Raw genomic sequence first — 27,851 nt, 5'->3', positions numbered from 1 at the left:
CTTGACAGGCTCTCTATATTTAATGATTGACATCTAATTTTGTATTATAGGATAACTTTATACAACAATCATAATCATTTGACCTGTTAAATGGGAAAAAACTGCTAGAGTACTACCAGTGATCTTGAGCAAAATGATTTTTTTTTATAATTTAAATAGTTGAAAGCCTTACACTTCTTGATTCCTGACCTTGAGCAAGAATATGTTAACCTTAGTGTGAAGAGGGCAATTTATTGGCAGAATATAGATATTCCTAATGATGATTAATTGTGTATGTTTATATTCTAATATGATCCTCAAAAACCACTAGTTACACTACATATTGCCATGCAGTATTTCCCCAAATATTAATACATTTTTTATTCAGGTGTCAGAACTTACGGCATACACTTTCAGAAGGGCTATGATTAGTACTCATGTTCCCCCCTTGGAAAGCTAATGAATTAAGAGTTTTTTGCTACAAGGTTGAATTCAGTGATTTGATCTCATGAACTGAGCACCTAGAGAAAGACAAAGCTTGCATACATTCATTCATCTTTTCATCCATTCAAATTATTGAATGGCTAAATTATCCCTATTTCTAGGCTAGGTCTTGCGTATAAAGACATAATGAACAAAACGGACAGTCTCTGTCTTATAGGACTTACTGTCCCAGAGATGGAAAAATCTACAAAATTTCATCAACGAACTATTAGATAATCACAAACTGAAATGAGTTCTGTGATGCGGAGTATGAACAATGGTATGATGGAAGAAAATGACAGGAGGGACCAATCAGGAGCCCAGGGTGAGAACAGACATCTCTGAACAATGGTCAGACAGAAGTTATGTACACAATCTAAGAAGAAGAGTTAAAATGTTTGGAAGTTCAATTTTCATGTAGCCCAGCATGCTACCAAATAATCAAGTATTTCTCAGCAACCTGAAGAGCATGACCAGAAAAGCCATGTAAGGTAATTTATTAGGGAGTGTGAAAGGACGGATGTTGTCTTCAATACACTTTAGGTTATTTCTTTAAAGAGCAGAATCTCCAAGACACTTTGTTAGGGTCACTCTGTAGAAAAGGATCAGGTGGTGGGAGCAAATGAAATGAATTCTCTGTTGAGTACTAGTAAGGAACTGAGCTGGCCCTCAGTCACATCACTACCTACCCTCCAGAGAAGAAATGATTCGCCAGTTAACAATCATCCTTTTAAAAATTTTTATTTGTGCCATCAGCATTTACAACAGCATTTCCTAAGACATGTTTCAAAGAACCTGCTTCCATGTGCGGTTCTTTGGTAGCTAAATTAATTTGGTCATTTCTGCCTATGTATCCGATATATCCTTAGAGGTTCCTGTGCATTAATAGATAAAAGATTATGAAAACTCCCGCAGTAAAGAAACCTGTTTAACTGCCTTGGTAGGTTTCCCAAGAGAATTATTTTGTTCATTTAATGCCTATTAATGTTTATTGAAACTAGTGTCCCTAAAACATGCTGAGAAACATGATTTTGACTCTAAAGAATCATTTACTTCCTTTTGCATTTTCAATTAGCCATCAGATTTTCATGAAAGGAAACTTTTATACTTCCTCAACAAAAGCAAAATGCCTACACCTACTACGAAGAGAAGATTGAGCCATATTTTCAATGAAAGCCTCTTGGAGAGACCTCTGCAGAGGCATTTAACAAGAAACGGAAGTCCAGCCCTGTGAATTTGTAATTTCCTGCTTCTTAGGATGCTGATGTCTGGTCACAAACCCAAGTTCCCTAGCACAACCAATTATAAATTGTACTCTATTCAGCTCTATTTGTATTCTGAGCTTTATGTTTGAAAGATTTTTTTAAGACTTCTCTGAGAAATTTTTAAAGCTCTAAAGAGGAGTGAAGCATTTGCAAAGAAATAAGGCGATGACCCAGAAGCAGACTGTAGAGTGACCCAATTTGTAAGAAAAGAAGAGCAGGCTCAGTGTAAGGTCTTATTTTCTCAAGGCTGGATTAAGTGGGGTTTGTGTTTAGGAGGGAAGGGAGGAAACTGAATAAAGGCACTGAAAATACAGAAATTTCCAGAAGAGGCCAATAAATTACAAATTGTGTTGCATGTGAGACAGGAAGACACACACACAGAGGGAGAGAGAGAGAACAAAAGTAAAGGAAGACTCCCACACTGCACTTAGCATTACACTGCAACAGCCTGGAAATGCCCAAAACCTTATTCAGATAATACAGCTACTTGTCAGAGAAAAAGTGACTTTTCTTACCTCTTTACCCTCGAGGCTTGGAAAAACTACCGTATTTTAATAAAAATGCTTCTGAATACATAGTTAATTAGAATCACTTTTTTTATTTCATTACAATCTATATTCTTATGGAGACACTCAGTAGTTCTAACTATTGTCTGTTCTTTTGCAGCACAGTATAAATACCAAGGCATGTGTGCCTCTTTTACAGAAGATAAACCATACTGAGGAAGGAGAAAAGCATTATCTTCAGAATATATTGCTCAGAGCCTCTTTGGCAGTTACTCCAGTTTCTTTCAATGTTTCTAAAAAAGAAAGAAGACAGACAGAGAGAAGGAGAGAGAGAGAGAGAGAAACTTGACTCCCAGAATCCCAAATGTGATAAGAGAGTTACAATTGGGGTCACCAACTGTTTCTATTCCAATAAAGATAATAAAAAGCATCTGAATCCCCTTCCCAATGGAGGTTAATGGGCAAAAGCCTCTGGGAGCACCATCTCCATGGTCAAATAGTGGCCAGTGCCACGTGGAAGACCACTTAGAACAGTGCAGGATCCCACCCAGGACAGTGGGTTTTTTTTCATGTACTGTCTGACTATTGTTTCATTCTAATGGAGAACACAAAGGGACAAGGAAACTCTTTGATGGACTGGTCCATTTCCATCAAAGGACCTAAAACTTCTACCTCAGTATGCCTAAAAAGATCAAAAGTAAATCCTAGCACAGAAAGGTCCTCAAATAGAAATAAAACCCAGGGTGATGATTTTCTTTTAGTACATTATAATACTGTCAGGCATTAGCAAGTATTAAAATAATCTGGCTGAACGCTCTTTAAACATGAGATGCTTTAACAAAGTCACGTGGAACACAGTCAAGTAAAAAGATAGTTTTGTGATTAGAGATCAGGAAGACCAAAATAAGTAGTGAAAAAATCGTCTATAGTTCTTAACTTGCCTCTCAGCATTAAACAAAACAAAAGGCGGAAACGGGGATTAAAATTGCATCTTCAAACCAAAGTTTGACCTCCTCCTTTATTCATTGTTTTTGTCTTTTTTCCTGGTGTCTTAAATTATGCAACCGATTAATTGGTGCTAACTGATTTGTTAGCTTTGGAGCCCTGCAGGGAGTGAAGCACTTCATAGGATGATTCTTTTGGACCATGAAGGGATACAGACCAACTCAGGAACCATGATGGATATTTCCCTTAAAACAATGTGTATCCTTTATGGAAAAAAAGGGGGGGGAAAGACGTCAAAAAGACACAAAGAGGGAAAGGAAGCAGGAAAAGGGGGAAAGACAGGAGGAGGGAGGGAGGAAAAGGACACATTTTTAAGTGAAAAAAACATTACACTGGTCCTTCGGTATTTGGAACTATGTATGCTATTTTCGTTTGGGGATTCATAAAATGATGGATAGAAAGAGCAAGCGTCTGTAAAGATATATCAAAACAGCAAGTCTAAACAGTAAATAAGGTAAGCTCTGTAAGTTTCTAAGCATCTTTCATACATGCCTGGATCCCACCACTTGCTTCCTATCTAAATCCAAGTTTTTACTTTACACTCAACTAACATATGTCACAAAAACATACAGATTTCCTAAGGGACCTTTCTTAAGTACACATTTGTTGCTAGGAAGATTATTTGTCTGTGTGTATAACATCCCAGAGAATTTGCAGAGCAGAGATATTCTTTTAATAGGATGAAAGCAAGAAAAAAAATCATAATATCCCAACAGATCTATTTTTATCTTTTCTTGGTTTCACTAGCATTAACCTAAGTCCTAATTTATCTGCATCACATTAAAAGACCTCCAATCTGATCCCACCTATGACAGCATGTTCCTAAAGCTACAGTCATATGAACTTAATTTTGCTCCCAGAAATGAGAGCCAACATTTTGCCCAAGTTGCTTCCTCTGCCTGGACATCAACTCTGGGTCACAGTCATATTTGTACAAAGACACAGTAGTATCAAAACTATCACATAATTAGAAATATCAGATAATCCCACTCTATGCCCTCTAGAAATGAGCATGTAGAAAATATTTGTAATATAACCTTAGAACTAAAGGATTTTTAAAATAATTTAATATTGCCATGCAGTATTTCCCCAAATGCAGTACACATGATTAAGCTGTGAAGATTTTAAGTAATACAAGTATACATTTAAAAAACATAGAATCGTTATGCATTCATTTCTATGGTTTCCTTTTGCATATTGGTGAGTTAAATTTGTTTTCTTTTATAAGCAGTAAGTTTCTTTCAAAATCAACACACTTAAGTTAAAAACAGAAAGTTGGGTTAAGGAAAATTACTAAGAGAAGACTATTTCTGTTGCTAGGAGTTGTTATCAAAACCAGGAAATTGGAATAACACTGACACAATTCTAGAGGGAAATAATACTAAAATATATTCTTCAGTTAGGCGGGACTGGAGAAACCTAACGTGTAACATCTACTATGCAACTTTCTTCCACCACATTTCTTCTCTAATTATACAAGTAGTTAGAAAAAACAGAGATCTCCTGTTTTCTTTCCCACCCACCCCACCCCATTTCCTCCGATGGTAACATTTTGCAAAACTATAGCACAACGTCAAAACCAAGATACTGACAACGATGTAGTCCAGAATACAGAACATTTCCATCACTACAAAAATCCACTGTTACCATCTATTCATCCATCTACCTACTCCTACCCCATACCTGACACCTGGAAACCGTTAATAGTTTTCCTCCTCTACAATTTTGTCATTTCAAGAGTGTTATAAGAATGGTATTATACAGTATGTGAACTTTGAGGATTGACTTATTGCAACCAATATAATTCCCTAGAGATTAAACCAAGTCATCAAATCGATCTGTAGTACTTTCCTTTATTTTGATGTAATCTGTGATATGGACATAACTGGATTTGTGTAGTCATTCACTTCCTGAGGACTGTTTCAGTTTTGGACTATTACAAATAAAACTGCTGTAAATGAAACTATACAGGCTTTTGTGTGGACCTAAGTTTTCATTTCTCTTCACTATGCCCAAGAGTTCAATTGCTGGGTTACATATATTGTAGCTGATAGTTGCATGTTTAGTATTTTCAAGAACTGCCAAACTGTTTTTCCACAGTGGCTGTAGCACTTCACATTCACACCAGCAATATATAAGTGATCCAGCTTCTCTACATCCTTGCCAATGTTTGATGTTGACATTCTGTTTTACTTTATCCATTCTGATAAGTATATAATGGGATCACATCGTGGTGTTAGCTTGCATTTACTTGATGAATAATGATGTTGAACGTCTTTCATGTGCTTATTTGCCATCTGTATGTCTTCATTGGTGAATTGTCTGTTTATGTCTCTGCCCATTTTCCCATTAGAGAATTCATTTTGTTACTGTTGAGTTTTGAGAGTTATTTCTAGATACTATCCCCTTTTCAGATATGTGAGTTGCAAATATTTTCTCCTCGCCTGTAGCTTTTTTTGTTGGTCTTGACAGCGTCTTTTGCAGATCAAAAGCTGTAAATTTTGATCAGCTGAGTTAATTTTTTCTTTTGCGAATTGTTTTTATCAAGTATAAGAAGTGTTTCCCTTGCCCTAGTGTTATTGCTGAATTTTACCTCAAATCTGTGCTGTTAATTTTAGGTATCATAAAAAAGATAGTCCTGAACAATTCACTGTTCTATTCACTTTTAGGATTTGAAGAAAATCCTATTAACTCTGTTGTACACTACTATCTCTGGGAAGTCCTGAAAGCAAGTTTTTCCTGACCTCAGTGACAGGTAATGAACATTCTTAAATTAGGTAGTGACTGAATTACATAATTTCAGCATGTTTCTCTCTGTGTATATATGTTATATTCTGCCTACCAATTATTTTGCAACAATTTTATAACCAACTTCTAGAAGGCCTTCTACTTTAAATCTTGTATTTTTTACATGTTTTATCCATGTTTTTTCTGTTGTCCTCATTTGCCCACCAATTTTAGCATTTTTACTCAATTGGTGTGATGTAAAATGCTACCACCACTCTGGAAAACAGTTTAGCAGCTCTTGGACACACCTGTATCTCTTTAAATTTGAGCCACTTCAAATCAGCAATAAAAATAAAAAATAAGAACAGTTGTTGAGTTACTGAAGAGAGACTGAGTATGTCTGAGGACTAGAGCAGCTCACTTACCACGACGGTTCTCTCGAATTCCACATTTACATCATTCTGAGATCATCATCATCATCACACAGCAATGCCAAATCAGAAAATCAGAGGGAATTTGAATTGGTAAGAGTTGTGTCCCTTTCACTACAGCAGAGGTTTTCATTCAGTGAAGTCCCTATATAAAAACTACTGACTACTAACAAAATTTAGCAAAGGCAAGGGAAGAAGGCTGACGTCTTTTCAAGGACACTTTCACTGTACCTCTTATGATCCTAGGCTTCGTCATAAGCCTTCTTCTAAACTGTCGACTATTGAGGGTCAAATGTTCAATGATTTTGGGATCATGATATGGAAACATCAGAAAAGGATGAAATGTAACTTTGTTTGATCCCCTAACTTGATAAAGAATTAATTTCAATGAAACAATATTGAAGGCCAGAACTTTCATATTCTCCTCACTGACCCAGCATATTGTCCCCATTCAACTTTTAAAAGTTGCTATTCAATATTTCATAATTAAATGAATCAATTTACTTTGCAGTAACTGTATTATTAATTGCTTCCTACACAGTTGCTGTGCCAAGGAATTTGAAAGACTTTATTGACTAATGTATAAACAACATTGCTCTTGCTCAGTAAAAATAGCATTTCGAAGGTTTATGGTGGATTTCAGGGAAAGGGTCATTATCATTACCTAAAGTCTATCTAAGGGATTTAGTTCTGAATTAGAAAAAAAGTAACTTTTTCAACTAGATGTCTCGGGAAGTTGACAGAATAGAATCTTTCTAAAGAAGAGCTCTTGTATATAAAGAAAAGCCTTAGCTTTGGCTGCCAGCATGTTTGATTAAAGCCGAAATTCTCATAAGGATACATCCTTGTTATAATCAGGCCATGCATTTTTAACATTAGTCACATTATATCACCTTGGGTGGGTGCCCAGCACAAGAGAACAGATACTGTGACTTGAATTGCAACATGCAAGCTATACAACTATACTTTGTTTTGAAAATATTTTAATATATTAATTTTTATACTGAAAGGTAGCATTTAATATCTTTATCACTTGACAGAAGATGGAACTGGCCAGCTCAACTTCTGAAACACTTGCAGTATCTAAGAAAATTAGAGAACGAGATTCTTCTAACAGCATCTAACATTTTGTTTAGGGTACGTTAAATTCTGATTTATCATGAGATAAATGAGTGGAGATACCAATTCAACTCTTCACTGGCCTTGTGCCTCACCTGACTTTCCTTTTTAAGGAGGCTTGACATAAAAATATATTAAGGATTTTTTATTTTGAATTATATAGAATTATATAAATAACATTTTCACTTTTATCTAATGCTTTATGCCCCACTGCCTCTAAGACCTAGATTAAAGATCTTTCATTGGGGTCAGAGTTAATATTTTACAAAGTAATTCGCAGATTTGTAATAAAAGCCAAGCCCATTGAATCTTAACCTGCCCAGAGAGATTAGGTAGAACCTCAATTAAAATAATATTGTTATCTCCTATGACTCATTTACCTCTAAATACTGGTTACCAGGATCCTGATTTAGAGCTAAACAGGCAATCTAAATAAACTAACCTGACAAAATGAGAATCATTACCAATATGTGCAGCATAATAGACTCTTATCTCTGACTTAACATATTTCAAATTATTTTATTAATAGATCAATGCTTGATATTTTAAGTGAATTAACATTTTTTTTAAAGATTTTATTTATTTTTTGACAGAGAGAGACACAGTGAGAGAGGGAACACAAGCAGGGGGAGTGGGAGAGGGAGAAAGCAGGCCTCCTGCGGAGCAAGCCCGATGCGGGGCTCGATCCCAGGACCCAGGGATCATGACCTGAGCTGAAGGCAAATGCTTAACGACTGAGCCACCCAGGCGCCCCTAAGTGAATTAACATGTTTTAATTTATTCACTAAACACCATTAAACTATGCATGATCCCTGGTATATGAAGAATTTACATATGATGTTAAAGGTACTGAGTAGAGGTTTCTTTTTTTTTCCCATTTATGTTTTTCTACATTTTCCACATTGTCCACAATGCTATGAAAATAAAATATTTTTTATTTTTGAAAATTAAATGTTACTTCAAATAAAAAGGAACTACTTCTTCAAGCCCCAAGTTTGAGGAGAAAGTGTCAGATTAATCATAATCTATAGGGACATAAAATGTGGACAACACCTAGATTTCTTAAACTGAAAAGTAATTGTAAGGCAACACAATAAAAATCCATGTTAAAGGATTCTCATTGTATAGCCAGATGCTTACTAAAAGCAGGTCAGGGAAGGTTTATCATACAATAATTTATCAGGGACTATTTTTTAAAGACAATGCCATAAAACGACTGTTGAAATATCAGGTATGGATTGGTGGAGAGAAATTTGAGGGAAGATCTTCGGTTTGACATTATGTAGGTGAAAGATAAAAATAAGACATATACTTTTTACAAGTATGTATAATAAAGTTTTGTCCCTGCGGCGCCTGGGTGGCTCAGTCGGTTAGGCATCTGCCTTCCACTCAGGTCACGATCCTGGGGTCCTGGGTTTGAGCCCCACGTCGGGCTCCCTGCTCAGCGGGGAATCTGCTTCTCCCTCTGCCCCTCCCACCAGCTTGTGCTCTCTCTTGCCATCTCTCTCAAATAAATAAAATCTTAAAAAAAAAAAAAAGTTTTGGTGCTGAAATTGAGAATAGGAACATTGTTTTAAAGTCTCTTTACTGACTCCTGTAAATTATAAAAATAGAGTTACCTTTACTATGTAAATTTTGGCTTTAAATTATAATAGTCCTGGGGTGCCTGGGTGGCTTAGTTGGTTGAGTGACTGACTCTTGATTTTGGCTCATTACTATTACTACTACTACTGTCATGATCTCAGGGTTGGGCTCCATGCCCAGCGTGAGCCTGCTTATCTCTCTCTCCCTCTGCCTTCCCTCACCCCCCTCCACTTGTGTGCTCTCTCTCGCTCTCAAAAAAAAAAAAAGAAAAGAAAAGAAGAGAAATGAAAAGTATGACAGTCTTTCTGAGTAAGACCAAACCAAACTCCATCTGAGAAGTCCACAGAACTTCTTACTGTCGAAAGGACGATTGTGTAGCCCTATTAGCTCATGCCTTTTCTTACATGATTATATAAAAGCAAAAATAAAAATACTTTAGAATTGGGAATAAGATTTAAATATCACTTCAAATGTAGACAATGTGACAATTTATCATGTCACATATTTATTCAGCACATGGGCCAAGCTTTTGACAATGAGTTACGCAGAACATGAAGAAGCCTAAGACTGAGGTCTTGCCTTCAGAAGATATCCAGACTGAAGAGCCTCTACCTTGTTCACACATAGAGAGCCTCTACCTTGCTCACACATACAGAATTTGCTTACAGATGCACTTAACAATCTCCACAGCTATATTCATAGCTTTGTATTATATAGTTAGATGAATGAAAGTGGGTTTTCTCTTCTTTTAGGGAGGTACAGAAAAAAAAAACCACAGTATGAGAAAAAGACTTAATTTTTAGAATTAGGTTAATAAAAGCATGTGAATATGCCAATTAATATTTACTGTCTTCTCGGGGTGCCTGGGTGGCTCAGTCGTTAATTGTCTGCCTTCGGCTCAGGTCATGATCCTAGGGTCCTGGGATCAAGCCCTGCATCGGGCTCCCTGCTCTGCGGGAAGTTTGCTTCTCCCTCTCCCACTCCCCCTGCTTGTGTTCCCTCTCTCGCTATGTCTCTCTCTGTCAAATAAATAAATAGTCTTAAAAAATATTTACTATCTTCTGACACAAATTGTTACAAGTTCTGTTATGAGATAGTAAAGGGTATGTACCCTATTGTGAAACCATCATGAACAAGTTGGTTCTCTAGCTTTTTATTTGTAATAGCACTTTCTTTAATGTTTTCTCCATAGATAATATAACCTCCTCATAAAATCAGCTATTTGTATCTATTAGAAAAACTTTGGTCCAATTATTGCCAAATATTAAACTACTCAAAAAAGGTTCCTTTGCAGAGTCTAATTTCTTCCATTAAAAAATAAAATCAGGGGTAGTCGACTCTCAGAAACGTAGGAGGCAGCTCTTGTGGGAGCTGTGGCTCTGTTGCTCTACCTCGGCATCTCTCTCCATGGCAGTTCCCGAGACCCGCCCCAACCACACTATTTATATCACCAATCTCAACGAGAAGATCAAGAAGGATGAGCTGAAGAAGTCCCTCTACGCCATCTTCTCCCAGTTTGGCCAGATCCTGGATATCCTGGTTTCCCGAAGCCTGAAGATGAGGGGCCAGGCGTTTGTCATTTTCAAGGAGGTCAGCAGCGCCACCAATGCCCTGTGCTCCATGCAGGGTTTCCCCTTCTACGACAAGCCCATGCGCATTCAGTATGCCAAGACTGACTCGGATATCATTGCCAAGATGAAGGGCACCTTCGTGGAGCGGGACCGTAAGCGGGAGAAGAGGAACCCCAAGAGCCAGGAGACTCCAGCGGCCAAGAAGGCCGTACAGGGTGGGGCAGCCGCCCCCGTGGTGGGGACTGTCCAGGGGCCTGTCCCGGGCATGCCCCCGATGACCCAGGCACCCCGCATCATGCACCACATGCCTGGCCAGCCTCCCTACATGCCGCCTCCTGGCATGATCCCACCTCCAGGCCTGGCTCCTGGCCAGATCCTGCCAGGGGCCATGCCCCCGCAGCAGCTTATGCCGGGGCAGATGCCCCCTGCTCAGCCTCTTTCAGAAAATCCACCAAATCACATCTTATTCCTCACCAACTTGCCCGAGGAGACCAACGAGCTCATGCTGTCCATGCTTTTCAACCAGTTCCCTGGCCTCAAGGAGGTCCGACTGGTCCCTGGGCGGCACGACATTGCCTTTGTGGAGTTTGACAATGAGGTACAGGCAGGGGCTGCTCGTGACGCACTGCAGGGCTTCAAGATCACCCAGAACAATGCCATGAAGATCTCCTTTGCCAAGAAGTAGCACCTTTTCCCCCTGCCTGCCCCTGCCCCCTGTTCTGGGGCCACCCCTTCCCCCCCTTGGCTCAACCCCCTGAAGGTAAGTCCCCCTTGGGGGCCTTCTCAGAGCCGTGTGTGAGTGAGTGGTCGCGACACAGCATTGTACCCAGAGTCTGTCCCCAGACATTGCACCTGGCGCTGTTAGGTTGGAATTAAAATGGTTTTTTTTTAGGAAAAAAAAATAAATAAATAAAATAAAATGAGGGGTGCCTGGGTGGCTCAGTCAGTTAAGCGACTGCCTTCAGGTCAGGTCATGATCCTGGAGTCCCAGGATCGAGTCCCACATCGGACTCCCTGCTCAGCAGGGAGTCTGCTTCTCCCTCTGACCCTTCCCCCTCTCATGTGCTCTCTCTCATTCTCTCTCTCTCTGTCTCAAATAGATAAATAAAATCTTTAAAAAAATCAATTTCTAGTATTTCATTTGGTGGTGGTTACAAACCAGTGGTCAAAGGAAACATGCATGTAAATTGTATTTCTAACAACATTCCTCCAGAAACATGTTTCATGACATAGAAGTCTTGAAATCAGGAGAAACGGGAGCAAGATGGCGGAGGAGTAGGAGACCTGGATTTTGTCTGGTCTCAGGAATTCAGCTGAATAGGGATCAAACAATTCTGAACACCTACAAACTGAACAGGAGATTGAAGATAAGAATAGTAACAACACTCTGAACAGAAAAGCGACCACTTTCTGGAAGGTAGGACGTGCAGAGAAGTGAATCTGAGGCGATATTCGGGAGGATAGACGGCGGGGGAGGGGGCCTCCGTCGACCGCTTTTGGCAAGTGATAGAGCCGCGGAGCACAAAATCAGAACTTTGAGAACTCGGCTCCACTGAGGGACGATGCTCCAGTGGCTAAGCGGGGGGTGGAACCCTCGTGGGACAGTGTGGTCTCAGAACCCTCGGGGTCACAGAAAGACCGGGGGTGTCTGAGTGTAGCAGAGCTCCCAGGTATCGGAGCGGGGAAGCCGGCTGCAGAAATGGAGCCGAGGCACGGGCTCTCAGCTCCGGGTTGCCATAAACTGTGATCCGCGGCCCACTCGGACCGCTGCTCTTCCAGCAGGGACCCAACAAGCGGCAGAGCTGGGGAGACTCCCCTTCCTCCCCCGGGAGGAGCGGTGCAGGAGCACACTGCAGGGATCTACGGTGTTTGGAGACTCCACACGGGGTCGGGTGCCAGACATAGAAATGCTCGGTCACAGGCCGGGTGAGCACGGAGTGCAGCCGGAGACCGGGTAGTCAGGAGTGACTGCTTTTCTCTGGGGGCGCACTGAGGAGTGGGGCCCCGAGTTCTCGGCTCCTCCGGGCAGAGATTAGGAGGCCACCATTTTCATCCTGGTCCTCCAAAGCTGTAGGGAGAGCTTCCAGGGAACAAAAGCTCCTGAGAGCAAACCGGAGCAGCTTGCTTAGCCCGGACCGACAAGGGCGGGGCAATTCAGCCTCCGGCAAAGACATTTGGGAACCACGGCAACAGGCCCCTCCCCCAGAAGATCAGCACGAACAGCCAGCAAGCCAAGACCAAATTTACCGATCAAGGAGAACGGGAGAACTCCAGCGCTAGGGGAATACTGCACATAGAATTCATGGCTTTTTTACCACAATTCATTAGTTTTTCAAAGTAAATATTTTTTACCTGTTTTTTTTTTGAATTTTTCTTTTTCCCTTTTTCAACCAACATCTTATCAATCCCTTTTTTAAAAAAACATTTTTTATTTTTCATTTTTAGAGTCATATTTTTATCCCTTCATAGTAGTTACCCTTATTTTTGGCATACATATATAAGTCGTTCTCTCTTTAAAATTTTGAGATACAGTTTCTTCTAACAGATCAAAATATACCCTAAATCACTAGTGTATGGCTTTGTTCTAGTCTGCCTGATCACATTCTCTCCCTTTTTTTTTCTTTTTTCTTTTTTTAAATCTTCTTCTTTTTAAAAAACAACTTATCAATTCCTTTTATAAAATCTTTTATAATTTTCATCCTTACAGTCATCTTCCATCCCTTCATTGTATCAACCCTTATTTTGTACATATATAAGTCTTTCTTCCTTTAAAATTTTAGCAGGCACTTTCTTCCAACAGACCAAAATACTCCCAAAATCTAGTGTGTGGCACTGATCTATGCACTAGCCTGATCATATCTGACATATTCTGTTTTTTTTGTTTTGTTTTGTTCTGTTTTTGTTTGTTTTTATCTTTTTCTTTTTCCTTTTTTTTTTTTTTTTTCCTCTTTCTTCTTTCTTTCCCTTTCTTGTTCCCTGGTTTCAGGTCTTTTATGATTTGTATAGAGTATATTTGCTGGAGACGTTGTTAACCTGTGAGCATTCTGTTCTCTCATTCATCTATTCTCCTCTGGACAAAATGACAAGATGAAAAAAATCACCTCAGCAAAAACAACAAGAGGTAGTACCATCTGCCAGGGACCCACTCAATACTGACATTACTACGATGTCGGACCTAGAGTTCAGAATCATGACTTTTAAAGATACTAGCTGGGCTTGAAAAAAGTGTGGAAATTATTAGAGAAACCCTTTCTGGAGAAATAAAAGAACTAAAATCTAACCAAGTCGAAATCAAAAAGGCTATTCATGAGGTGCAATCAAAAATGGGGGCACTAGGGGCGGAGCAAGATGGCGGAGGAGTAGGAGACCTAGATTTTGTCTGGTCTCAGGAATTCAGCTGAATAGGGATCAAACCATTCTGAACATCTACGAACTCAACAGGAGATCGAACAGGAGAGTAGCAACAACTCTCTGAACAGAGAAGCGACCACTTACTGGAAGGTAGGGCGTGCGGAGAAGTGAATCCGAGGCGATATTCGGGAGGATAGACGGCGGGGGAGGGGCCTCCGCCGGCCGCTTCTGGCAAGTGCTAGAGCCGCGGAGCACAAAATCGGACCTTTTAAAAGTTGGCTCGGCGGAGGGACGTCGCTGCAGTGGCTAAGCGGGGGGTGGAATCCTCCCGGGACAGTGTGGTCTCAGGACCCTTGGGGTCACAGAGAGACCGGGGGTGCCTGAGTGCGGCAGAGCTCCCAGGTATCGGAGCGGGGAAGCCGGCTGCAGAGACGGAGCAGAGTCGCGGGCTCTCAGCTCTGGGTTGCCACAAACTGTGATCTGCGGCCCAGTCGGGGCACGGCTCCCCCAGCAGGGACCCAACAAGCAGCAGATCCGGGGAGACTCCCCTTCCTTCCCGGGGAGGAGCGGTGCGGGAACGCACTGCATGGATCTGCTGGGTTTGGAGACTCCGAGCGGGGTCGGGTGCCAGAGATAGCAACGCTTGATCACAGGCCGGGTGAACACGGAGTGCGGCCAGAGACCGGGGACACGGGAGTGACTGCTTTTCTCTGGGGGCGCACTGAGGAGTGGGGCCCCGAGTTCTCGGCTCCTCCGGGCGGAGACTGGGAGGCCGCCATTTTCGCCCTGGTCCTCCAAAGCTGTACCGAGAGCTTGCAGGGAACAAAAGCTCCTGAGAGCAAACTGGAGCAGCTTCCTTAGCCCGGACCGACAAGGGCGGGGCAATTCCGCCTCCGGCAAAGACATTTGGAAACCACAGCAACAGGCCCCTCCCCCAGAAGATCAGCACAAACAGCCAGCAAGCCAAGACCAAGTTGATCGATCAAGGAGAATAGGAGAACTCCAGCGCTAGGGGAATACTGCACATAGGTTCATGGCTTCTTTTTTTTTTTTTTTTTTTTTTTACCATGATTCATTATTTCATCAAAGTTAATTTTTGTTGACTTTTTTTATTTTTCTTTTTCCCTTTTTCAACCAACATCTTATAAATCCCTTTTTTTAAAAAAAAAAACATTTTTTATTTTTTTTTCATTTTTAGAGTCATATTTTATCCCTTCATAGTAGTTATCCTTGTTTTTGGCATATATATATAAGTTGTTCTCTCTTTAAAATTTTGAGGTACAGTTTCTTCTAACAGATCAAAATATACCCTAAACCACTAGTGTATGGCTTTGTTCTAGTCTCCTGCCTGATCACATTCTCTCCCTTTTTCCTTTTTTTTTTTCCTTAAATCTTCTTTCTTTTTTCAAACAACTTATCTTACCAAGTCCTTTTATAAAATCTTTTATAATTTTCATCTTTACAGTCATCTTCCATCCCTTCATTGTATCAACCCTTATTTTGTACATATATGTCTTTCTTCCTTTAAAATTTTAGGAGGCACTTTTTTCTAACAGACCAAAATACGCCCAAAATCTAGTGTGTGGCACTGATCTATGCACTAGCCTGATCATATTTGATCATATTCTGCCTTTTTTGAATTGTTTTGTTTTTGTTTTTATCTTTTTTTCTTTTTTTTTCTTTTTCTCTTTCTTTTTTCTTTCTTTCCCTTTCCTTTCCCCTGGTTTCAGGTCTTTTCTGATTTGTATACACTATATTTGCTGGGGACGTTGTAAACCTGTTAGCCTTTTGTTCTCTCATTCATCTATTCTCCTCTGGACAAAATGACAAGACGAAAGAAATCACCTCAGCAAAAAGAACAAGAGGTAGTACCGTCTGCCAGGGACCTACTCAATAGGGACATTAGTACGATGTCAGACCTAGAGTTCAGAATCATGACTTTAAAGATACTAGCTGGGCTTGAAAAAAGCGTGGAAGTTATTAGAGAAACCCTTTCTGGAGAAATAAAAGAACTAAAATCTAACCAAATCGAAATCAAAAAGGCTATTGATGAGGTGCAATCAAAAATGGGGGCACTGAATGCTAGGATAAATGAGGCAGAAGAGAGAATCAGCGATATAGAAGACCAAATGATGGAAAATAAAGAGGCTGAGAAAAAGAGAGAGAAACAACTACAGGATCACGAGGGCAGAATTCGAGAGATAAGTGATACGATAAGACGAAACAACATTAGAATAATTGGGATCCCAGAAGAAGAAGAAGACAGAGAGAGAGGGGCAGAAGGTATATTGGAGCAAATTATAGCAGAGAACTTCCCTAATGTGAGGAAGGAAACAGGCATCAAAATCCAGGAGGCACAGAGAACCCCTCTCAAAATCAATAAAAATAGGTCAACACCCCGACATCTAATAGTAAAACTTACGAGTCTCAGAGACAAAGAGAAAATCCTGAAAGCAGCTCGGGAGAAGAGATATGTAACCTACAATGGTAGAAACATTAGATTGGCAACAGACCTATCCACAGAGACCTGGCAGGCCAGAAAGGACTGGCAAGATATCTTCAGAGCACTAAACGAGAAAAATATGCAGCCAAGAATGCTATATCCAGCTAGGCTATCATTGAAAATAGAAGGAGAGATAAAAAGCTTCCAGAACAAACAAAAACTAAAGGAATTTGCAAACACGAAACCAGCCCTCCAAGAAATATTGAGAGGGGTCCTCTAAGCAAAGAGAGAACCTAAAAGCAGCAAAGAGCAGAAACGAACACAGACAACAGACAGTTAACAGTCACCTTACAGGTAATACAATGGCACTAAATTCATACCTTTCAATAGTTACCCTGAATGTAAATGGGCTCAATGCCCCAATCAAAAGACACAGGCTATCAGATTGGATTAAAAAACAAGACCCATCCATATGCTGTCTGCAAGAGACTCATTTTACACCCAAAGACACCCCCAGATTGAAAGTGAGGGGGTGGAAAACCATTTACCATGCTAATGGACACCAAAAGAAAGCTGGGGTGGCAATCCTTATATCAGACAAACTAGATTTTAAAACAAAGACTGTAATAAGAGATGAGGAAGGACACTATATCCTACTTAAAGGGTCTATCCAACAAGAAGATCTAACAATTGTAAATATCTATGCCCCTAACATGGGAGCAGCCAATTATATAAGGCAATTAATAACAAAAGCAAAGAAACACATTGACAACAATACAATAATAGTGGGGGACTTTAACACCCCCCTGACTGAAATGGACAGATCATCTAAGCAAAAGATCAACAAGGAAATAAAGACTTTAAATGACACACTGGACCAAATGGACTTCACAGACATATTCAGAACATTCCATCCCAAAGCAACGGAATACACATTCTTCTCTAGTGCCCATGGAACATTCTCCAGAATTGATCACATCCTAGGTCACAAATCAGGTCTCAATCGGTACCAAAAGATTGGGATCATTCCCTGCATATTTTCAGACCACAATGCTTTGAAACTAGAACTCAACCACAAGAGGAAAGTTGGAAAGAACTCAAATACATGGAGGCTAAAGAGCATCCTACTAAAGAATGAATGGGTCAACCAAGAAATTAAAGAAGAATTAAAAAAATTCATGGAAACCAATGAAAATGAAAACACAACTGTTCAAAATCTTTGGGATACAGCAAAGGCAGTCCTGAGAGGAAAGTATGTAGCAATACAAGCCTTTCTCAAGAAACAAGAAAGGTCTCAAATACACAACCTAACCCTACACCTAAAGGAGCTGGAGAAAGAACAACAAAGAAAGCCTTAACCCAGCAGGAGAAGAGAAATCATAAAGATCAGAGCAGAAATCAATGAACTAGAAACCAAAAGAACAGTAGAACAGATCAACGAAACTAGGAGCTGGTTCTTTGAAAGAATTAACAAGATTGATAAACCCCTGGCCAGACTGATCAAAAAGAAAAGAGAAATGACCCAAATCAACAAAATCATGAATGAAAGAGGAGAGATCACAAGCAACACCAAAGAAATACAAACAATTATAAGAACATATTATGAGCAACTCTATGCCAGCAAATTAGATAACCTGGAAGAAATGGGTGCATTCCTAGAGAAGTATCAACTACCAAAATTGAACCAGGAAGAAATAGAAAACCTGAACAGACCTATAACCACTAAGGAAATTGAAACAGTCATAAAAAATCTCCCAAGAAACAAAAGCCCAGGGCCAGATGGCTTCCCAGGGGAATTCTATCAGACATTTCAAGAAGAATTAATACCTATTCTCCTGAAACTGTTCCAAAAAATAGAAATGGAAGGGAAACTTCCAAACTCATTTTATGAGGCCAGCATTACCTTGATCCCAAAACCAGACAAAGACCCCATCAAAAAAGAGAATTACAGACCAATATCCTTGATGAACATGGATGCAAAAATTCTCACCAAAATACTAGCCAATAGGATCCAACAGTACATTAAAAGGATTATTCACCACGACCAAGTGGGATTTATCCCTGGGCTGCAAGGCTGGTTCAACATCCGCAAATCAATCAACGTGATACAATACATTAACAAAAGAAAGAACAAGAATCATATGATCCTCTCAATAGATGCAGAAAAAGCATTTGACAAAGTACAACATCCTTTCTTGATCAAAACTCTTCAGAGTATAGGGATAGAGGGTACATACCTCAATATCATAAAAGCCATCTACGAAAAACCTACAGCGAATATCATTCTCAATGGGGAAAGGCTGAGAGCTTTTCCCCTAAGGTCAGGAACGCGGCAGGGATGTCCACTCTCACCACTGCTATTCAACATAGTATTAGAAGTCCTAGCCACAGCAATCAGACAACAAAAAGAAATCAAAGGCATCCAAATCGGCAAAGAGGAAGTCAAACTCTCACTCTTTGCAGATGATATGATACTGTATGTGGAAAACCCAAAAGACTCCACCCCAAAACTGCTAGAACTCATACAGGAATTCAGTAAAGTAGCAGGATATAAAATCAATGCACAGAAATCAGTGGCATTCCTATACACCAACAACAAGACAGAAGAGAGACAAATCAAGGAGTCGATCCCATTTACAACTGCACCCAAAACCATTAGATACCTAGGAATAAATCTAACCATAGAGGCAAAGGATCTGTACTCAGAAAACTATAAAATACTGAGGAAAGAAATTGAAGAAGACACAAAGAAATGGAAAAACGTTCCATGCTCATGGATTGGGAGAATCAACATTGTGAAGATGTCAATGCTACCTAGAGCAATCTACACATTCAATGCAATCCCCATCAAAATACCATCCACTTTTTTCAAAGAAATGGAACAAATAATCCTAAAATTTGTATGGAACCAGAAGAGACCCAGAATAGCCAGAGGAATACTGAAAAAGAAAAGCAAAGCTGGCGGCATCACAATTCCGGACTTCCAGCTCTATTACAAAGCTGTCATCATCAAGACAGTATGGTACTGGCACAAAAACAGACACATAGATCAATGGAACAGAATTGAGAGCCCAGAAATGGACCCTCAACTCTATGGTCAACTTATTTTTGACAAAGCAGGAAAGAATGTCCAATGGCAAAAAGACAGTCTCTTCAACAAATGGTGTTGGGAAAATTGGACAGCCACATGCAGAAGAATGAAACTGGACCATTTCCTTACACCACACACAAAAATAGACTCCAAATGGTTGAAAGACCTAAACGTGAGACAGGAGTCCATCCAAATCCTAAAGGAGAACACAGGTAGCAACCTTTTCGACCTTAGCCGCAGCAACTTCTTCCTAGAAACATCGCCAAAGGCACGGGAAGCCAGGGCAAAAATGAACTATTGGGATTTCATCAAGATAAAAAGCTTCTGCACAGCAAAAGAAACAGTCCACAAAACCAAAAGACAACCGACAGAATGGGAGAAAATATTTGCAAATGACATATCAGATAAAGGGCTAGTATCCAAAATCTATAAAGAACTTATCAAACTCAACACCCAAAGAACAAATAATCCAATCAAGAAATGGGCAGAAGACATGAACAGACATTTCTCCAAAGAAGACATCCAAATGGCCAACAGGCACATGAAAAAGTGCTCAACATCGCTTGGCATCAGGGAAATCCAAATCAAAACCTCCATGAGATACCACCTCACACCCGTCAGAATGGCTAAAATTAACAAGTCAGGGAACGACAGATGTTGGCGGGGATGTGGAGAAAGGGGAACCCTCCTACACTGTTGGTGGGAATGCAAGCTGGTGCGACCCCTCTGGAAAACAGTATGGAGGTTCCTCAAACAGTTGAAATTAGAGCTACCGTTCGATCCAGCAATAGCACTACTGGGTATTTACCACAAAGATACAAATGTAGGGACCCGAAGGGGTACGTGTACCCCAATGTTTATAGCAGCAATGTCCACCATAGCCAAACTGTGGAAAGAGCCAAGATGCCCATCGACAGATGAATGGATAAAGAAGATGTGGTATATATACACAATGGAATATTATGCAGCCATCAAAAGGAATGAGATCTTGCCATTTGCAACGACGTGGATGGAACTGGAGGGTGTTATGCTGAGTGAAATAAGTCAATCAGAGAAAGACATGTATCACATGACCTCACTGATATGAGGAATTCTTAATCTCAGGAAACAAACTGAGTGTTACTGGAGTGGTCGGGGGTGGGAGGGATGGGGTGGCTGGGTGATAGATATTGGGGAGGGTATGTGCTACGGTGAGCGCTGTGAATTGTGCAAGACTGTTGAATCACAGATCTGTACTTCTGAAACAAATAACGCAACATATTTTAAGAAAAAAGAAAAAGAAGAAGATAACAGAAGAGGAAGAAAAGGGGAGTATGTCAGAGGGGGAGACGAACCATGAGAGATGATGGACTCTGAAAAAGAAACTGAGGGTTCTAGAGGGGAGGGGGGTAGGGGGATGGGTTAGCCTGGTGATGGGTATTGAGGAGGGCACGTTCTGCATGGAGCACTGGGTGTTATGAACAAACAATGAATCATGGAACACTGCACCAAAAACTAATGATGTAATATATGGTGATTAACATAACAATAAAAATTAAAAAATAAAAAAAAAAAAAAATGGGGGCACTAACTCCTAGGATAATTGAGGCAGAAGAGAGAATCAGCGATATAGAAGACCAAATGATGGAAAATAAAGAGGCTGAGAAAAAGAGAGAGAAACAACTACAGGATCACGAGGGCAAATTCAAGAGATAAGCGATACGATAAGACGAAACAACATTAGAGTAATTGGGATCCCAGAAGAAGAAGAAAGAGAGAGAGGGGCAGAAGGTATATTGGAGCAAATAATAGCAGAGAACTTCCCTAAATTGGGGAAGGAAACAGGCATCAAAATCCAGGAGGCACAGAGAACCCCTCTCAAAATCAATAAAAATAGGTCAACACCCCAACATCTAATAGTAAAACTTACGAGTCTCAGAGACAAAGAGAAAATCCTGAAAGCAGCTCGGGAGAAGAGATATGTAACCTACAATGGTAGAAACATTAGATTGGCAACAGACCTATCCACAGAGACCTGGCAGGCCAGAAAGGACTGGCATGATATCTTCAGAGCACTAAACGAGAAAAATATGCAGCCAAGAATACTATATCCAGCTAGGCTGTCATTGAAAATAGAAGGAGAGATAAAAAGCTTCCAGGACAAAAAAGAACTAAAGGAATTTGCAAACATGAAATCAGCCCTCCAAGAAATATTGAAAGGGGTCCTCTAAGCCAAAAGAGAGCCTATAAAGCAGCATAGATCAGAAAGAAACACAGACAATATAAAGTAACAGTCACCTTACAGGCAATACAATGGCACTAAATTCATACCTTTCAATAGTTACCCTGAAAGTAAATGGGCTAAATGCCCCAATCAAAAGACACAGGCTATCAGATTGGATTAAGAAACAAGACCCATCCATATGCTGTCTGCAAGAGACTCATTTCAGACCCAAAGACACCCCCAGATTGAAAGTGAGGGTGTGGAAAACCATTTATCATGCTAATGGACACCAAAAGAAAGCTGGGGTGGCAATCCTTATATCAGACAAATTAGATTTTAAAACAAAGACTGTAATAAGAGATGAAGAAGGACACTATATCCTACTTAAAGGGTCTATCCAACAAGGAGATCTAACAATTGTAAATATCTATGCCCCTAACATGGGAGCAGTCAATTATATAAGGCAATTAATAACAAAAGCAAAGAAACACATTGACAACAATACAATAATAGTGGGGGACGTTAACACCCCCCTGACTGAAATGGACAGATCATCTAAGCAAAAGATCAACAAGGAAATAAAGACTTTAAATGAAACACTGGACCAAATGGACTTTACAGACATATTCAGAACATTCCAACCCAATGCAACAGAATACACATTCTTCTCCAGTGCCCATGGAACATTCACCAGAATTGATCACATCCTAGGTCACAAATCAAGTCTCAACCAGTACCAAAAGATTAGGATTATTCCGTGCATATTTTCAGACCACAATGCTTTGAAACTAGAACTCAATCACAAGAGGAAAGTCGGAAAGAACTCAAATACATGGTGGCTAAAGAGCATCCCACTGAAGAATGAATGGGTCAACCAGGAAATTAAAGAAGATTAAAAAAAATCATGGAAACCAATGAAAAGGAAAACACAACTGTTCAAAATCTCTGGGATACAGCAAAGGCAGTCCTGAGAGGAAAGTATATGGCAATACAAGCCTTTCTCAAGAAACAAGAAAGGTCTCAAATACACAACCTAACCCTACACTTAAAGGAGCTAGAGAAAAAACAGCAAATAAAGCCTAAACCCAGCAGGAGAAGAGAAATAATAGAGATCAGAGCAGAAATCAATGCAATAGAAACCAAAAGAACAATAGAACAGATCAACAAAACTAGGAGCTGGTTCTTTGAAAGAAGTAACAAGATTGAGAAACCCCTGGCCAGACTTATCAAAAAGAAAAGAGAAATGACCCAAATCAACAAAATTATGAATGAAACAGGAGAGATCACAACCAACACCCAAGAAATACAAACAATTCTAAGAACATATTATGAGCAACTCTATGCCAGCAAATTAGATAACATGGAAGAAATGGGTGCATTCCTAGAGATGTATCAACTACCAAATTGAACCAGGAAGAAATAGAAAACCTGAACAGACCTATAGCCACTAAAGAAATTGAAGCACTCATCAAAAATCTCCCAAGAAACAAAAGCCCAGGGCCAGAAGTCTTCCCAGGGGAATTCTATCAAACATTTAAAGAAGAATTAATACCTATTCTCCTGAAACTGTTCCAAAACATAGAAATGGAAGGAAAACTTGCAAACTCATTTTATGAGGCCACCATTACCTTGATCCCCAAACCAGACAAAGACCCCATCAAAAAAGAGAATTACAGACTAATATCCTTGATGAACATGGATGCAGAAATTCTCACCAAAATACTAGCCAATAGGATCCAACAGTACATTAAAAGGCTTACTCACCACGACCAAGTGGGATTTATCCCTGGGCTGCAAGGTTGGTTCAACATCCGCAAATCAATCAACATGATACAATACATTAACAAAAGAAAGAACAAGAATCATATGATCCTCTCAATAGATGCAGAAAAAGCATTTGACAAAGTACAGCATCCTTTCCTGATCAAAACTCTTCAGAGTATAGGGATAGAGGGTACATACCTCAATATCATAAAAGCCATCTATGAAAAACCTACAGCAAATATCATTCTCAATGGGGAAAGGCTGAGAGCTTTTCCCCTAAGGTCAGGCACGCGGCAGGGATGTCCACTCTCACCACTGCTATTCAACATAGTGTTAGAAGTCCTAGCCACAGCAATCAGACAACAAAAAGAAATCAAAGGCATCCAAATCGGCAAAGAAGAAGTCAAACTCTCACTCTTTGCAGATGATATGATACTTTATGTGGAAAACCCAAAAGACTCCACCCCAAAACTGCTAGAACTCATACAGGAATTCAGTAAAGTGGCAGGATATAAAATCAATGCACAGAAATCGGTGACATTCCTATACACCAACAACAAGACAGAAGAGAGACAAATCAAGGAGTCGATCCCATTTACAATTGCACCCAAAACCATAAGATACCTAGGAATAAATTTAACCAAAGAGGCAAAGGATCTGTACTCAGAAAACTATAATATACTCATGAAAGAAATTGAAGAAGACACAAAGAAATGGAAAAATGTTCCATTCTCATGGATTGGAAGAACAAACACTGTGAAGATGTCAATGCTACCTGGAGCAATCTACACATTCAATGCAATCCCCATCAAAATACCATCCACTTTTTTCAAAGAAATGGAACAAATAATCCTAAAATTTGTATGGAATCAGAAGAGACCCCGAATAGCCAGAGGAATATTGAAAAAGAAAAGCAAAGCTGGTGGCATCCCAATTCCGGACTTCCAGCTCTATTACAAAGCTGTCATCATCAAGACAGTATGGTACTGGCACAAAAACAGACACATAGATCAATGGAACAGAACAGAGAGCCCAGAAATGGACCCTCAACTCTATGGTCAACTCATCTTTGACAAAGCAGGAAAGAATGTCCAATGGAAAAAAGACAGTCTCTTCCACAAATGGTGTTGGGAAAACTGGACAGCCACATGCAGAAGAATGAAACTGGACCATTTCCTTACACCACACACAAAAATAGACTCCAAATGGTTGAAAAACCTAAACGTGAGACAGGAGTCCATCAAATCCTAAAGGAGAACACAGGCAGCAACCTCTTCGACCTCAGCCGCAGCAACTTCTTCCTAGAAACATTGCCAAAGGCAAGGGAAGCAAGGGCAAAAATGAACTATTGGGACTTCATCAAGATAAAAAGCTTTTGCACAGCAAAAGAAACAGTCCACAAAACCAAAAGATAACCAACAGAATGGGAGAAAATATTTGCAAATGACATATCAGATAAAGGGCTAGTATCCAAAATCTATAAAGAACTTATCAAACTCAACACCCAAAGAACAAATAATCCAATGAAGAAACATGAACAGACATTTTTCCAAAGAAGACCTCCAAATGGCCAACGGACACATGAAAAAGTGCTCAACATTGCTCGGCATCAGGGAAATCCAAATCAAAACCTCAATGAGATACCACCTCACACCAGTAAGAATGGCTAAAATTAACAAGTCGGGAAACGACAGATGTTGGCGGGGATGCGGAGAAAGGGGAACCCTCCTACACTGTTGGTGGGAATGCAAGCTGGTGCAACCACTCTGGAAAACAGTATGGAGGTTCCTCAAACAGTTGAAAATAGAGCTACCATACGATCCAGCAATTGCACTACTGGGTATTTACCACAAAGATACAAATGTAGGGATCCGAAGGGGTATGTGCACCCCAATGTTTAGAGCAGCAATGTCCACAATAGCCAAACTGTGGAAAGATCCAAGATGGCCATCGACAGATGAATGTATAAAGAAGAGGTGGTATATATACACAATGGAATATTATGCAGCCATCAAAAGGAATGAGATCTTGCCATTTGCAACGACGTGGATGGAACTGGAGGGTGTTATGCTGAGTGAAATAAGTCAATCAGAGAAAGACATGTATCATATGACCTCACTGATATGAGGAATTCTTAATCTCAGGAAACAAACTGAGGGTTGCTGGAGTGGTGGGGTGGTGGGAGGGATGGGGTGGCTGGGTGATAGACATGCGGAGGGTATGTGCTATGGTGAGCGCTGTGGATTGTACAAGACTGATGAATCACAGATCTGTACTTCTGAAACAAATAATGCAATATATGTTAAGAAAAAAAAAAAGAAGATAGCAGGAGGGGAAGAATGAAGGAGAGTAAGTTGGAAGGGGAGATGAACCATGAGAGACGATGGACTCTGAAAAACAAACTGAAGGTTCTAGAGGGGAGGGGCGTGGGGGGGTGGGTTAGCCTGGTGACGGGTATTAAAGAGAGCACATTCTGCGTGGAGCACTGGGTGTTATGCACAAACAATGAATCATGGAACACTACATCAAAAACTAATGATGTAATGTATGGTGATTAACATAACAATAAAAAATTATATAAAAAAAAGGAAAAAGTCTTGAAATCATAGCTCTACTGGTATTCAATGGATGTAGCATTTCCAAAAGGGAAATCTGAATAGAAAAAGAAAGACACCATCTGTTTTGAATTGCAAAGCAGGTGCTTTCTCATTGTGATGTGCTTCACTGGAACTAGAGTTATTAAACTTGTAATTCCAAATGTATTTCTTCTTAATTAAACTAAATGTTAGGATTTCCATGAAAGTTCTCTCATTACTATGTGAGAAGGTGGGCAATGACAAATTGATTCATAAAGTATGTATACGTCTACAAAGCTCATAACCAAGTTTCCCATCTTCAGCATCAAAATGCTATGCTTTTTTTTTTTCCCCCTATAAAACACTGACACAAAGACTGTTCGCTTGGCTTTTTTATTCTTCTGATGTCCTCAAGTATAATTATATTGTCGTACAACAGTCTGTTTTCTTAAAAGGTTAGGGCAAATGGCAATGAACATTCACAGAGATATTTAAGTAAAGAAACATATCTAGTGGATTAAAAACATAGTCTACTTTCAACAGTGTCCCATGGACACCAATGGCTGACTGTGGTGTAGAACGTACCAGTCTCTCCATGATCTGATCTTAACTACAATCCTGGAAAACCTTGGTACTGTGTTTGCCATAAAACCCAAGTTAGATATCAGTTTAAGGACCTGAAATTCTAGCAATCTTTAGGGAGAATATAGTTGATGATATAATGCAACTTTAGAAACAAAACCTTAAGATGAGAGTTCAAAACACTTTAGACTGTGTTTTTAAAATACAGGATTGCTGGCCAATTCATCTGTGAACCTACAGTACTGACCAGCAAATTGATTCTCAGTCCTCGAACCCCCCCAAAATTTGAGTAACTTCTATGTTCCAAAGACCTTACTACTAGTGGAAAACCAGTGGCCCCCACAAACTCTTAAGGAAAAACTAGAAGAGAAAAAAAGACAACTTATAAAATGCTACTTATGAGATCACTGCTTTTGCCATGAAGTTTTAACACCCACCATAATAATAAAGCTTACTTCATACTGTTAACACAAAGTTTAATTTTTTTTCACAACAGATTCCATTTTCTGATACTTTTTAGATACAAATGGATTTAAACTTCCTCTAAGTATCTTAGCAAGTTTCTCTTTTTCACATGTGTCACGAATACTCAAAAGATTATTTTCCTGGTTGTAGGGAGAGAATTTTGTTCTGGAGGTAGGCCTGCACATGTGATCTGCTGCAATGTCCGGGATTTATAGCACAACCACTCTGGCAAGTGCTTATCCCTTCAGAGGACTGTTACCAAAATGTAACTCTATTACTTGTTTTCTTGTTAAGGGTTGGCTTACTAAGCCATTATTTCTAAATGACACTCAAGCACAAGTAAATGTATTAGCACGTTTTGGTTGAAATACAAAGTTTTGAAAAAAGAGGTCATTATCTTGGGCCACATCCCAAACTATTCAAAACAAGCCTTGGGAAGTGTAGGAGTATTATTTTGTTGGAGTCCAGGACGATAAAAGATAGAATCTGAGAGAGGATCTTGATTTTACGGGGTGTAGGTTCGATATTCGAAAAAAATAATTGCATACTACTAAAGACAGATTCTCCCTCTCTCAAATTAGACCAGATCAAACTCTCTAAGCAGAAATACTTAAGCATATGCAGTCTAGATTATTCTTTTAAAATCATTCTTGTGCAAGATTTGAGTCCAACAAATAATGGTACAGTTGTGATATTAAGAGCCACC

The 27,851-nt window shown here is 39.8% G+C and overlaps 2 protein-coding genes across 6 annotated transcripts in view; one reads left to right on the top strand and one right to left on the bottom strand.

The window, feature by feature from the left end:
• Positions 1 to 27,851, bottom strand: part of LUZP2 (leucine zipper protein 2) — a 474,590-nt gene that overhangs the window by 423,961 nt on the left and 22,778 nt on the right. The gene's annotated exons all lie outside the window — the stretch shown is intronic.
• On the top strand, positions 10,435 to 11,552 carry LOC113915080 (U1 small nuclear ribonucleoprotein A-like). The gene has a single exon (XM_027580795.2). The coding sequence runs from the start codon at positions 10,507 to 10,509 to the stop codon at positions 11,353 to 11,355; it is 849 nt and encodes a 282-aa protein (XP_027436596.2). The 5' UTR covers positions 10,435 to 10,506; the 3' UTR covers positions 11,356 to 11,552.

This window comes from Zalophus californianus, chromosome 11 (assembly GCF_009762305.2).
Source record: "Zalophus californianus isolate mZalCal1 chromosome 11, mZalCal1.pri.v2, whole genome shotgun sequence".
NCBI classification, from domain to species: Eukaryota; Metazoa; Chordata; class Mammalia; order Carnivora; family Otariidae; genus Zalophus; species Zalophus californianus.
The sequence above is the reverse complement of the archived record's forward strand: the minus strand, read 5'-3'. Positions and strand labels throughout refer to the sequence as shown.